The 12,731-nt window shown below is 36.9% G+C and overlaps 2 protein-coding genes across 2 annotated transcripts in view; both read right to left on the bottom strand.

Annotated features, from left to right (window-relative positions):
• The window catches only part of LOC110853646 (sodium-dependent neutral amino acid transporter B(0)AT2), a 30,938-nt gene extending 23,444 nt beyond the window's left edge, over nt 1-7,494 (bottom strand). The window contains exon 1 of the mRNA XM_022101952.2: nt 6,733-7,494. The gene's annotated coding sequence lies outside the window, so the exon portion shown is untranslated. The remainder of the gene's footprint in view (nt 1-6,732) is intronic.
• Nucleotides 7,495-9,238: 1,744 nt separating this feature from the next.
• Nucleotides 9,239-12,670, bottom strand: LOC110853645 (phospholipase A-2-activating protein). The gene is made up of 10 exons (XM_022101951.2): nt 12,406-12,670; nt 12,120-12,316; nt 11,919-12,032; nt 11,793-11,828; nt 11,499-11,724; nt 10,734-11,422; nt 10,255-10,656; nt 9,861-10,180; nt 9,720-9,788; nt 9,239-9,647 (listed from the first exon to the last, which is right to left on the bottom strand). Exons 1-10 carry the CDS (start codon nt 12,564-12,566, stop codon nt 9,411-9,413), a joined length of 2,451 nt encoding a protein of 816 aa, XP_021957643.1. The 5' UTR covers nt 12,567-12,670; the 3' UTR covers nt 9,239-9,410.
• Nucleotides 12,671-12,731: the final 61 nt, after the last annotated feature.

Here is a 12,731-nt window from a genome sequence, read left to right as displayed (position 1 = left end):
GTGTATTGGATCTCTGTCTGCCATGCATTTAGCTACTTCATCTTTTATCATTAAGTATTGTAAGTTGGTTGGCAGCGTATTATTATTATGCGTTCATGTCGTGCAATCATTTCGTATACACAGAAGTCTTGATTGTTGTAGAGTCACGGATTTTTCTATGAAAATTGAAGGTGTCCTTTTACCTTGCGCATTATCATTACATATTATTTTATTGTCTGTTACGTATCAAAATTTTCGTTATGAAATTGAAATATGGAAGATTACTCGTTCAGTATTCATTCAGGTATAATGTGATTCGATGTGATAAAATTAATAACAAATCTAAATTTGAATCGTATCTCCGCCTCCGTCGCAGAACACAAAGCATTCTGTAAAACATGCCACACTTTTGCTACTTCATGTTGTAAATGCATTAGCACCAATTCTCTTGTGCGTATGGATGTCTAGTCGTTTGAAAGTTTGTGTATGGCAAAATGTATCAAAACGAATGGATTTAATAATGTGACAAGTGGCTGGAACGTTATTAAAGGAAAAGGTGAAAAATTATTTCCCGTTTGCGCAATTTTATAACTAAATAATTTTTTAGACTTTTCAATTCTTTACTTTTGACTTTATTTCCATAATTTTGGAACTTGCCGTTAAAACACTAAACTCATCAGTTAGGAACAATAACGACAAAAAATATATCGTGAAAATCCAATTTTTACGATCAAAATTATCAAAAAAATATGTAACATGTTTTTTCAGTTATTCATCCCTTACAAAATAAATAAATAGGTTAAATCTCACCATTAAAAAAAGGGACTGGTGCCCCAATTTCTCTCAAAGCTTGAGACCCCAGGTGAAAGTTCACTTTTAAATGATCACCCACCTTCCTCACCTCACGACAAGAACGCCGGCACGATTTACTACTTTTGTCATAAAGCAGCATTTATGTATTTCATGATTTTTGATGCGTTTTTATTTCTTGTTTGCTTGTGGCAGTTGGTAATTTAGTTAAGTTAGGAAATTGTTTGTTATCTTGTTCTGCGAGGAACAAAGCTATTAGCACATCCAATACAGTCCAATCAACCAACAATCTTTGAGCATGGATTCACGACATCGTGTCGTCTTACCACCTCCTCCGCCCAAACTCGTAAAATATAATACATTAAATACCTAAGAACGTATGTACTTACTTTCCTCAGCTGATGGAAAAGAGAATTGCGTAACTCATCCCCAACGAACGATTTCAAAAGTATATATTGCAAGTAACGGGAAGGGAACAATATTCATTTTTCTTAACGATCTCATCACTTTTCGTAAACGATTTTTCCTCTTATTATCCCGTTCGCAAATTGATTTCACAGTTGTGTTCTCGTGTAATTCAGAGTTTGCAAAGTGTAACCCGATAGAGCCAATGATGGGTAAATGGATCAATGGTAATCACTTAAAATATGTAGATTTTGCAGACAATTTTGTTCTAATAAGCTAGAAAATTCTTCGTTATCCAAATACATAAGTAAAATCTAATCTAATATTTGTGAAAATTTATTTACATTCTAAAAATTGTGCTTACGACTTTTCACCATTATAATAATCCTAGATTTTTGTAATGCATTACAAAAATCTAGGATAAAAAAATTCTCACAATTTCTCAATTTTTCTACAACTAGCACAAAAACCAATAATATGTAATTTATCATTATTCATTCGAAAAAATGAAGGAAGGAAAATTAGATAACGGGAAATTGATCCGTACACCTTTGTACTTGTTATGCGTGCGCACCATTTTGTGTCACTCGTAGACAGCAGATTGCATGCTTATTGAACCAAAAAATAATAGATAAATATGTATGTATTTCTTCTTTTACTGTAGGAAATACCATAAATTTGTAGAAAATCAGAATAATGCAATTATTTTATTGCATGGTCCAATGGGCAAAAAATAAATCCCCCGTTGCCTATTTCCATTCAGGAGAGATGAGCACGCATGTAAAATCGGACATCTTTTGTTGTCACTTCAGGGGAGTTAGTGAAGGATGGGAATTTTGTTTGGATGTCGCACGATGGATGAAAAAAACCGTTTTTTATTTTTGCAAATAATATATTGTTTTTGATTGAAACGTGAATAACAATGGGTTTCCCACGACCTACAGAGTTTGTCATTTTGTACGAATTTACAAACTGCGAGCTATGTAAATGAAAGTCATGGATAAATGGGAATAAGTAAGAAACATGTCGCATGAGGACAAACAAAGAGGTGACACGCGTATCGTACGTACCACCTACCGCCGCCCTATTTATTCATTTACTTATGGGAAAACTTAATGATAAAGTCAACCCACCGTCACGCACAATGGAGGATGATAACCCCGGCGTGACTACTACCCGGGTAGTGGTAGTGGTGGCAGCAGGCTTATGTGTGTCAACGGCGTCAACCTCCATCAATCTACATCTATTATTTTCCTAATGGCTAACTAACTCTGCAAAGAAGCTAAATTATCTATCTCTTCGTGCATGGACAAAGAAAGGGAAGTGTAATAAGTAGTAAGTATAATACGTAAGTGGTGCTCTAGAGTAACGAAAAAACTGAGAAATCGGTCATTCCAGTTTACTCATCCACTTTCCCCTTCCGTCCAGTCCACGCACCCGGGTATTACCCAGGATAATAGAGGCATAAATAGGCAGACGACCAGACCACTCCCTCCCATGCGTCGTGTACTGCTGCAAAATGGATTACAAAAGCAAAGTTCTACTCAATTTGAGTTTGTTTGGCGTATTTTTTGAGTCTAATATCGACCGAAAATTCGACAAAATCTCGAATAAGAAATATCATACTCTCTAAAAACAAACATTAGGATTTAGCAGCATGGTACATAGTACAATAAAATTTTTACATTTGTGCCAGCTCGGTTAGAATACTTCTCTCCACTAAAATAATTAATTTCAGGTCATTGCATCAGTAATTTCTCATTTAAAATTATGTAAATTATCAAGGTAAACCATTTCCTCCCTGTAAATATAACTCATCTAATAGAGTACAAATCTATTAACTGGTTGATTTATAATGAATGAATTTAAATCGAGTATACACACAAACACAAACGGATTTTGACAGGTGCATGCATTGTATCCGCGTAAGCAGTTAGCGTGCATATGAACTCGCATACATAGAAAATGCATAATAACAATAATGCTGAATCTTCATCATCACCTATAACGCTACATATCCACCGGTAACCGGAACCACGGGTCTCATCCGGTCACAAAAAATGTACACCCACCCTTTTAACTTTTTGCCGTTTTTTAAATGCTTACGTACATGCATCCACCTGCAGCCGTTTCATCCATCCATGTCAAATTTTTGTGAGTATATGTACTTTACTTTAATCAAAACCCTATTTAAATTCAGTCCAAGAAATTATTTTAAACTTTGGCTGATTTGCATATTATTAGGTACTATTTGCAATTATTATTACCATTCAACACTCTCTACGACCCCTTACGGTCCATCGTCTAAGCTGGTAGTTGGCAAAATTGGCAAGCAAAGTATTAACAAGTCGTACGTAACTATTTAGCATAAAATTATCACTGTTCTTTGTACTGCATTCAAGACTTGTATTACAAGCACATACGTATTTATTTACTACCGCATGGCATGCTGCATGCATGTATTTCATCCTGAGTGCAACAATACGTGCACGGCAAGCATATTCTTTTAAGCACGCAATAGCTGGTAGGTAAGTAAGTAGAACTTGTCTAAAGAAAATTCAAGGTCTAATATCTTGTCTTTATTTGTACGCCAGAAACAGCATGCACAAGACACAGACATCATTACAACAATTGGCAAGCTGTGGGTATAAGCATGCAAATCTTGATAAACGATTGGCCAGTATAACACATGTATAGTCACAAAATTACGTACGTGTATATAGAATAACATGACTTGTTTTACTTTAAGTGTATAGAAATTAGAAGCACTGTAATAAACTGGAGATAAACTTGACTCATAAAATGAAACGAGTGGACATACGGCTGACCATTTCGACGCGTCATGTCACCAGAATGGACATCAATCTTTAAGCTCACTTCCTCATTTTTTGCCCCTTTTCTCAACTAATTTTATATCGTAAAATGTTATGTGAAGGAATCATGGTTCGTTTGGAGAGATGGTGTAACATAAAATGGAATTGTATTTACGGTACGTAGGTAGACGGACAGCTTACATTTTGTAAATTTCGAAATTATATGTACATGTTTTTTTAAGTTTTTTTTTCTAAATTCGGGTAAAATATAAAAATTGACACGTGTAAATACTTTTTTATGCACCATATTTTAAAACAACACGTCTAATTTGATCCACGTGTTACACACACCCAGAAAAGTTGAGACAGAATATTGATCACAGTGATTATCTACTCCAAAACCTGGCCAGGGAGAAAGATTATCAGAATTTTATTACGGCATAAAGCATAAAGTACTCTGTCCTTCCGAATCCAGTCATTTTGATTTAGGCACAAGCATAACACACACCTTGATTTATGGCTTATTGACTTTTTAGGTGTGGTTCAGTCAGAGTTCTTCTGCTACTCCCTGGGCAGAATATGGACATGGAAAATCGGAAATTTTTCCTGGATATGTACGTATTTCGTTCGTCCCGTTTATTATCTAAGAAATATGTAGGCCTTGCTCGCGAACTATTGAACTTTCTCATGCACCACGATTTATCATCGTATTATTATTAATTCTGAACAAAAAAGGGAATATCAGAAGCTCAATTTTTCATATATCGCATTTTCTCCTTTGTAGATATTTAGTTTCGCATTTTAATCAATTCCTGTGTCGGGGTATTTGTCATTATGACACCTTCTGAGACTGACTGACACCAGGTGTGGTGTGGTGTGTTATGTTATTGGTACTTGTCGTCAATTCGTGACAAGAAATTGTCCCGGACAATGAAACAGGTAAATAAAACATTGATTACTTTCTACGTCAGAATATGTAGTAAAGTCAAACAATGTCGCACGAATTTCACTTAAAAAGTGCCATTCCATGCTTTCATCGGTGGCATTAATACTAAAACTGGACAAAATTCATGTCAAACTTGTTCTAAAATATAGCCAACGAAAACGAACATTGTCTGGACAAATATCTATTCTATAATACCTAAAATGCCAACATAACGGAACTCATACCGTTGTTTGTTGTGTTATGTAGTGGAAAATGCAAATCCAAAAGCACATGAATGTTTCACTCGTGTAGTAAAATGTATAATAAAGCTGGACTTCAACTACATGGTACTAAATACGAGCAAAAGCTAGAGTTTGGTTGGCTTGGCTTGGCGTGGATTTTATCGGAAATCGAATCCGTTTCCTGTACCAGCAGCAAAGCACCACGTACAAAAAGCGGAATGCAGACGACTATAAAAAACGCACCACCTTCTTCTTCTCATTTCTACCGCAGTTATTAAAACACAAAGATTATTTCGTAACACAAAATCTAATTTTCAGGTGAAGGAATGCAGCAGTTTAGTTTGAGTGGAGTGTCTCAAAGTCTCAAATAAAATTATTGGAAGGGATTAATGCCAAAATAAAGTTTTCTTATTTTCAATTCCAAAATGCAAATAAAATAAATATTTGCAAAAAGGTACTAAACGCATTATTTAACAAAACCTAACCCATCCCGTTCCTGTTACAATTTAGCAATTATTGCAATTTACTCGTTCATCTAAATTCGCAAGCCTGATGACATGCCACGAGAATGATGAACTGCTGACTGTGAAATGTGAATCACTTCACATCTTGACTCTCATTTCATTACACCCGGAGTGATAGTACATAATATAAATCCGCAATGAAGAAAACTACCAATCTGCTCCTTAATGGGAGTCAGCGACGACGACTTTTATCCACTCCTTGCCATTTAGCAAAGAAAGTAGCTCCACTCCAACCTTATGTATACAACCAACTACTTACTTCACTACTTCCCATTCAGGGATTTTTAGCAAGAAGTTCCTTGAACTTGATATACTGCAAAAAAGAACTCTCTTCAATTCTAAGAGGGCAGATTATAACATAACATGTCGTCCTCCTCCGTGGTGTGGTTTCATTTCTTTTGAAACTCTTCTCTCTCGGTTGGATAAGTTCGTGAATGAATCTCATCTCATTTTGAGTCATTGTTGTTCAAGAGGAAGAAATATGTCTCAAAAAACGGAGAGACTCTTAGTTTTCTTACACACTATTTTATTTATGATATTCGAAAATCTCACCATACGAACGACAACCAACCACAATATAATTTACCAGCAGTCCGCAACTATTCCCACACCTGTTATGTCATGTTATTTAGGAGTAGTTCCTTCTTCTCCGAAGAAGTGGATGGATTTCTTGTGCGAAAAAATAATTGCAAATTCTTCAAACAAGGAAAGAAACAGGAAAGGAATTAGAAGAAGTTTGAATGATGGAAAAAACTGGAGCAATTATTAGTTGACCTCAGTCAACAGGAGTGAACGATGAGCAGTGCGGTCTGGCCTTTCCTATGAGAGTGCATAGTGTAATGGCAAATTAATTTATCGAGAGGTGCAGGCAGGTAGTTGATCTGATCTCATCATCGTTTTGTAATAATAAGAGGTCAATAAATTCTGGTGGTGTGATGGACACGAACATGACATGCAGTTATTTATGTGTGTAAACTAACTGGGCATCTTGTAATAAGTAATTAATAATTAATTGCAAATATTTTAGTACGTACCTTATCTGAATTTCCAGGTTTTCAGTTGTATTGCAACTTTGTAAAGTGTATATGTTTAAGAGAGAATGTCCAACATTTTTAATGGCAAAAATCGTGTCCAACTTTAAAAACCTTTTCACTTGCTTTCATTAAGACTTTACTGGAGAGTTTTAAACGAAAAACCTTGAGTCTTTAAAATTTTGAACTTTTTATTTTTTAATTTATTTTTTTGTTTTATCTTGAGATTTCTGAGAGCCTTTCAGATTCGCGTAGTATATCTATCATAAAAGATTTATTTATTTGTTACGCTGACTGCATCGCAAGATTCGCAACGAAATTAAGTAAATAACAAATAAGTGACTGGACCGGTTTTATTAAAGCCTTGCCTTATTCTTTCACGATGATATGTTATTTATTGTTGCTGAAGTTTTATAATTCTTCACCGGAGTGTTGTTCATCACGTAGCACACTACTTTCCTGAAAAATGCGCAATCCTTTTTGCATAGATGTGTTATTGCAAAATTTGCATATGTACTTCAAAACAGACAAACAGCTAACAGAGTTAAACACACTGAAACTGTCAAGCAATTAAGTTCACCTTTATTTCGTCTAACAGGGCTCTACAAGCTCGTTTATCTCAATCCGACCGAAACTGAAAATTCGGGGATAAGCTGAAAACGAGTTGAAAAACCTGAAAACTGAAAAAACTTTACTTTACGGATACAATTTAGGACACCCAGCCATGAGGCGTCTCTCTCCAGCCAAATGTGAATTCATACTGAGTCTCACATTTAGTGGCTGGCAGTACCTGTGAGAAGCAACCAATGGGTTACATTTACCTGGCCATGGTAATGACTTTGTAGTGTGGACACCACGAGTGAGTATGGATGGATACATATATTGGCAAAAAGTGGATAGCTTAATTTAACCAAAGCATCTCATTCATTTGTATGAAAACTGAAAAGTGGCATGAAAAGGTTTGTGTTTGTTGTTTTTCTTTTTGGTTAATTTCCTCATTCAACTCTTTGGATTTTGGATTAAATAAAACGACAAATACTTCCGGATATATACTTTATGCTTTGGATTGATGAACGGAACTGAATAAAACTTGAAAATTGTTGACCTCACACATCTATGCAATTGTTCGATGTATGCACAAAAAAACGAAAATTCCAGAATTTGAAATTTTGCTTGCGAGGACAATAATTGCTGATTAAGAGTCATAAAAATATAGCAATCGTTTAACATATGACATTTAAAAGCAGAGCAATTTTCGATAGAATCTGAAATTTACAAGTTTTAATTAAACCTTTCAAATTTCAACTTGAATTTTTTTATGTTTAAGATTTTTTAAGTCAGTAATCTTAAAACATTTGTGTCATTAAGGTCCCAGTTATTTCTGAAAAAAGTTTCTGTTAACGAACGAGCCCAGATTTATATAATATTACCATTAATATTCTGGTGGTTGTGGTGTGGTCAAAGTCGTTTGATTTACTTCCTCATTCCCAAAAACCAAATTTACTCAAATCCATTAATATAAACATCTTATGTGCATCTTAAACAGAGTCGAATTAAATTTAACAATGTCCTTTTTATGCTGTTGCAGTTTGATTTTACTTTTGTTCATCTTAATTCCAATGCATTCACTCGCTAACTTGTCTCTCTCTTTCTTATCAGTCCCACACAACCAAAAAGCGATCAATCAATGTGTAAACCTATCATTCACATTTGTAATGTATCCAAATTCGCATTTATGCAACATTTACACGAATTGTTACATTATTACATTAGCTTTTGTAAAACTTTGTCAAATTTTTCTGAACGAATTAAATTTACGAAATTTTGTAACGTTCTTAAACGGTTTTTAATTATTTTAATAGTTAATAAAAAGACATGCGTGAGAAAATGTCACATAGTTAAAGTGATTTACGACCAATGAGTGAGTGTGAATTTGTGTATTTTATCATAATCTTTGCCATAACAAGGAGTCCTTGAGTTGCCCAATTTTGCATGACATTTTAATTTCTCATTACTCACAAATCAACAGCTCCAAATAAAAAGATGCAGAAATCCAAACAAACGAATACTTGACAAAATGCAAGGAATAAATATACATAATTCCATCGTGCCGTGCTTAATCGACACGCATTCAGTCATGGGAGCTGCCAAACCAAACTTAACTTATTTCTACTCGTCCTGGTTCTGAATGTCTTCTAAAGAAATTCCATACATAATTTAATGCTGGATCATTGAGATGTGGATAAAAGAAAGAGTTTTATATGCAATTTGCACTACTACCACCTTCCTTCCTGTATCCTTTGTTTGTTCATCTTGAGCAGGTTCAATGCTCAAGAAGTTACATAGAACTCGCGTGATGAATAACTTAGATTTTTGCTAATCTCACTTTTGTATTGCAGATTTTAGATTTGTATAATGAAATGGATTTATTGAGTTTGTTTGTGCTCACTCCTGTTCAGCTTGTATTAATACGGAAGTGTGAATAATGACGAAGAATTAAAATTCAAAATTTTGAGTGGTTGTGAATTATATACCACGGTTTATCTTTTGTATTATATATCAATCATCAATACAATAGTACAAATATTTCTGTCTTCAATGATAAATTATTGGTATTATATAATTCATTAGAAAAACCCAGTAAATTTTAAGTACGTATTATGTGAAAACGTATTTTTAACTTAATTCATCCTCGAACTAGAACTCGGTCCACCTCCGGATATCGCAGATATCATGGAAGCTTCAATCTGTTCACAGCAATTTTTGACTTTCGGCAACACGGAGGAGGTCACGTCCTTGTAGCTGCGGAGTAGAGATGTTCCTCCCAGGTTGGAAAATAAGTCGGCCATCCTACTATTCCCATAAACGAGGTTCCCAATCGTGACAAGGAGTCGGAAGAGAGCTTCGGGCTCGTCAACCTATAAAAAATATGGGTAACATTTAATTAAAATATCAGTTTCAAAATTTCAAACTTTTTTTTGTTCATTTACATGGTCCAGCATTTGGACAGCAGTCATCAAAATTTCAGTTTGAGCGTCACTCGTTGCCCACTTCAAGATCTGCAAAGTAAATTGTCACGAGTTAATCAACTTAATTTCATAATTAAGTAATTAGCTTAATTAATTCCGTACCGGATTCTTATTCAGCCCAGCCACCACAATGGAATAATTGAGTATCAACGTCGCTGCCGCAATCTCATTGGTTTTCCCTTTCGCCAAATTGGTCAGCATTCGGCTCACGACGATAGACCTGTCCTGTGCAAGTTGTGGGGTCAGCGGGCCAAACGCATTACAGAGGAGACGAAGGGACAGCATTTGATTCGTGGGGGTCCCCTTATCCATAAACTTTCCGCAGAATTCGGTAACCACGTTGATACTAGAATCCAGTCCTAAAACGAAGGATGGTGTGGCGACGGCGAGGCGAAGGAGGTCCAAAATTGGGAATATTTTGTCTAAAAAATACAACACGGATTAGTTAACTACACATTAAGTTTAACTGTTGCTTTATAAATGTATGTATACCAACCTCCCGGCCACGATCCCAGACATTGTCTCACTTCTTTCTCCACGCCCACATTCCACTCCGCCTTCCTACCGATGTCGAGCAATGTCTGAATTCTTCCGCTCGAAGAATCTTCTCCCATACTAGTTACAAACTCGACTAATTTCTTTTCCAAAGCGACATAGTTCGGTGGGGTGGTAAACCGGATGAATTCTTCTGTTGGGAAACAAGGTCCAGAGTTGGAGTTATTCAGCTCGGTGGCGGATCCAGTACTTTTCTGAGCCGGTTGTGACGTAGAAGTTGTGTAAGCACCCGAGCCAGTGAATGGATCGAGAGCGGCACCCACACTTCCAGCCGATGAAAATCCGCTTCCTCCACCAGAACCGGGCATGTAACGATTCCCACCGGTAAAAGGATCGACAAAATCTAAACATACAAACATCAAAATCTTATTAATAAAATTAATTAGTATTTAAATTCGTGGTTTTCTGGCTGGGTCTTACCATTGCTATCTGACGCATTACCCAACTGCATCCCTTTTGTATTATTAATGATAAAGTTGGCCACTTGATCCAAAAAGAGTTGACTCAATTCATTCTTGTCGATAAACTTTTGTGCCGCAAACCAGGGATCTTCAGTCACATTATACGGCAATTTGAGCGCCTTTTGTCCTTCGAGATCCACCGCAAACACATAATCGTACTCCTTCCCCTCGTGCAAAACTTTTCCAGACGTGTTTTGCGTAGCGCCACTTGCGCCCACAACGTCCCCCACCTTGTCCCATTTCTTTTCCGCCGCGGACCACGAGTAGCAGCCGACTTTCTCCCCCTCGCGGACCATCTTTGTCTCCCCGTCGCTCTTGCCTGGAATAAAGAGACATTCTCTTCCGGGTAGTTCAGAGATCTTCATCCCCCCAAGGTCTTGTTGTGCGGCGAGGACGGAGTGAGAAACCTCCTCCTCGAAGGCAGCCAACGTTTCGTGTGCCGCATAACGGTCAGGGTCAGAGGTGAAGACGCGCAATGCTCCATCCGATGAGCCAGTCACAACATCGCCATTGGACAGGCAGGCTACCGTCCACACTGAAATGGCAGGATGAAAGAGAACCTGGGAAGTGGCGCCGTTCTGCCAAATACGGAGGGTACGATCCTCGCCCACCGAAACGAAGCCATTGGAAGACGGAAGGATAGCGATGCTGAGAAGGGATTTAATTATGTAATAATTTAATTGGTGACCAAAAGGTTAATGATTAAAATCAATAAAGAATTCACCTGTATATAAAATTGGTATGTCCATAAAACGTTTGCAAAGTCTCTCCATCTGCAATACTCCAGAGTCGGATGCTCGCATCGTTTGAGCCTGATAAGAACTGATCAGAATTTATCACAGCCAACGTTCGGACGCAGTCAGTGTGACCAGAATAGACTTTGGAAGATTGATAATTGATCCAGAGCCGGATTTCTTTGTCCGCGGATCCAGTCAGAATTCGGTGCTCTCCTGGTGCAATAAAATCAATATAATTATTAAATTGAACAACAACACGTTACATTGACATAAATACTCACCCACTGTTCCAGGCACTGTTGCAACTGCCCAAACAGCTATAGATAGAGAGATATTCAAGTATGAACAAATGAATTAAGTACCTGAATTTTACAATTTATATTTTAAATTTTTTTAAAAGTAATTACCAGCCGTGTGGCCTGTCAGACTGGCCACGCAGTTTTGTTCCTCCCATACTTTTGCAGATAAGTCCCAACTGCCGGAAACGATGAGTGAATCCGAGGTTCCGCCGATAGAGCATACTAAATTTACCATCAAAACTTGTACACTTTTTTACCGAATGAAACAATTAATTATATAAGTTAAGCTTATCAAGTTTAAAAGCTCACCAGTTCCTTTATGTCCCACTAGTCGAAACACGGGTTGATGTTTCCCCATTTCGTATGCGAGAATTGTGTGATCATGTCCCCCACTGAGAATCAGTCCAGTCGGGTGCTTATCATTTGGTGGAATTGTGTGAACACATGATACAAAGTTTGTGTGCCCTTCACACGACTGAAACTGAACAAATCCATTGTCCGTGTCCCTAAATACACAATTTTATTAGCAATTAGTTAAATTACCTGACTATCAACATGGCATGTAATCCCCTTAATTAATTAATTAATCACTTACGATGGCATCCAAACCTTGCTTGATCTATCTCTCGAACCAGACACGATGAATTCCTTTCCTCCTTCCGTTTGCCCAGTCGCTACGCCACGGACATCCATTGAATGACCGAGGAGGGTGCAGCGCAGCTTAAATAGGCCGGCATCCACGCCCCCCGAAGCCATTTTCTTATTAATCAGTGCTAAATATTAATTGGAGAACTAACAAAGTTTAATTGAAGCTGAAGCGAAGAGATGAATGACGAGCAGCAATTTTGTCTCTCTGACTGACGGCTCAGTTCCTTGCAATCCTCGCTCCCGGAATTTGTTTAAACTTATGGTCATCATTTA

This window comes from Folsomia candida, unplaced genomic scaffold (assembly GCF_002217175.1).
Source record: "Folsomia candida strain VU population unplaced genomic scaffold, ASM221717v1 Fcan01_Sc008, whole genome shotgun sequence".
Taxonomy (NCBI): domain Eukaryota; kingdom Metazoa; phylum Arthropoda; class Collembola; order Entomobryomorpha; family Isotomidae; genus Folsomia; species Folsomia candida.
The sequence above is the reverse complement of the archived record's forward strand: the minus strand, read 5'-3'. Positions and strand labels throughout refer to the sequence as shown.

What these genes read in the sequence shown, in the direction of transcription:
- LOC110853645 (XM_022101951.2), bottom strand. Translation starts at nt 12,566, where the DNA reads ATGGCTTCGGGGGGCGTGGATGCCGGCCTATTTAAGCTGCGCTGCACC. An exon ending in AGTGGGACATAAAGGAACTG is followed by an intron (nt 12,033 to 12,119) that starts GTGAGCTTTTAA and finishes TGGTAAATTTAG; the next exon opens with TATGCTCTATCGGCGGAACC. An exon ending in TCTGACAGGCCACACGGCTG is followed by an intron (nt 11,829 to 11,918) that starts GTAATTACTTTT and finishes CTCTATCTATAG; the next exon opens with CTGTTTGGGCAGTTGCAACA.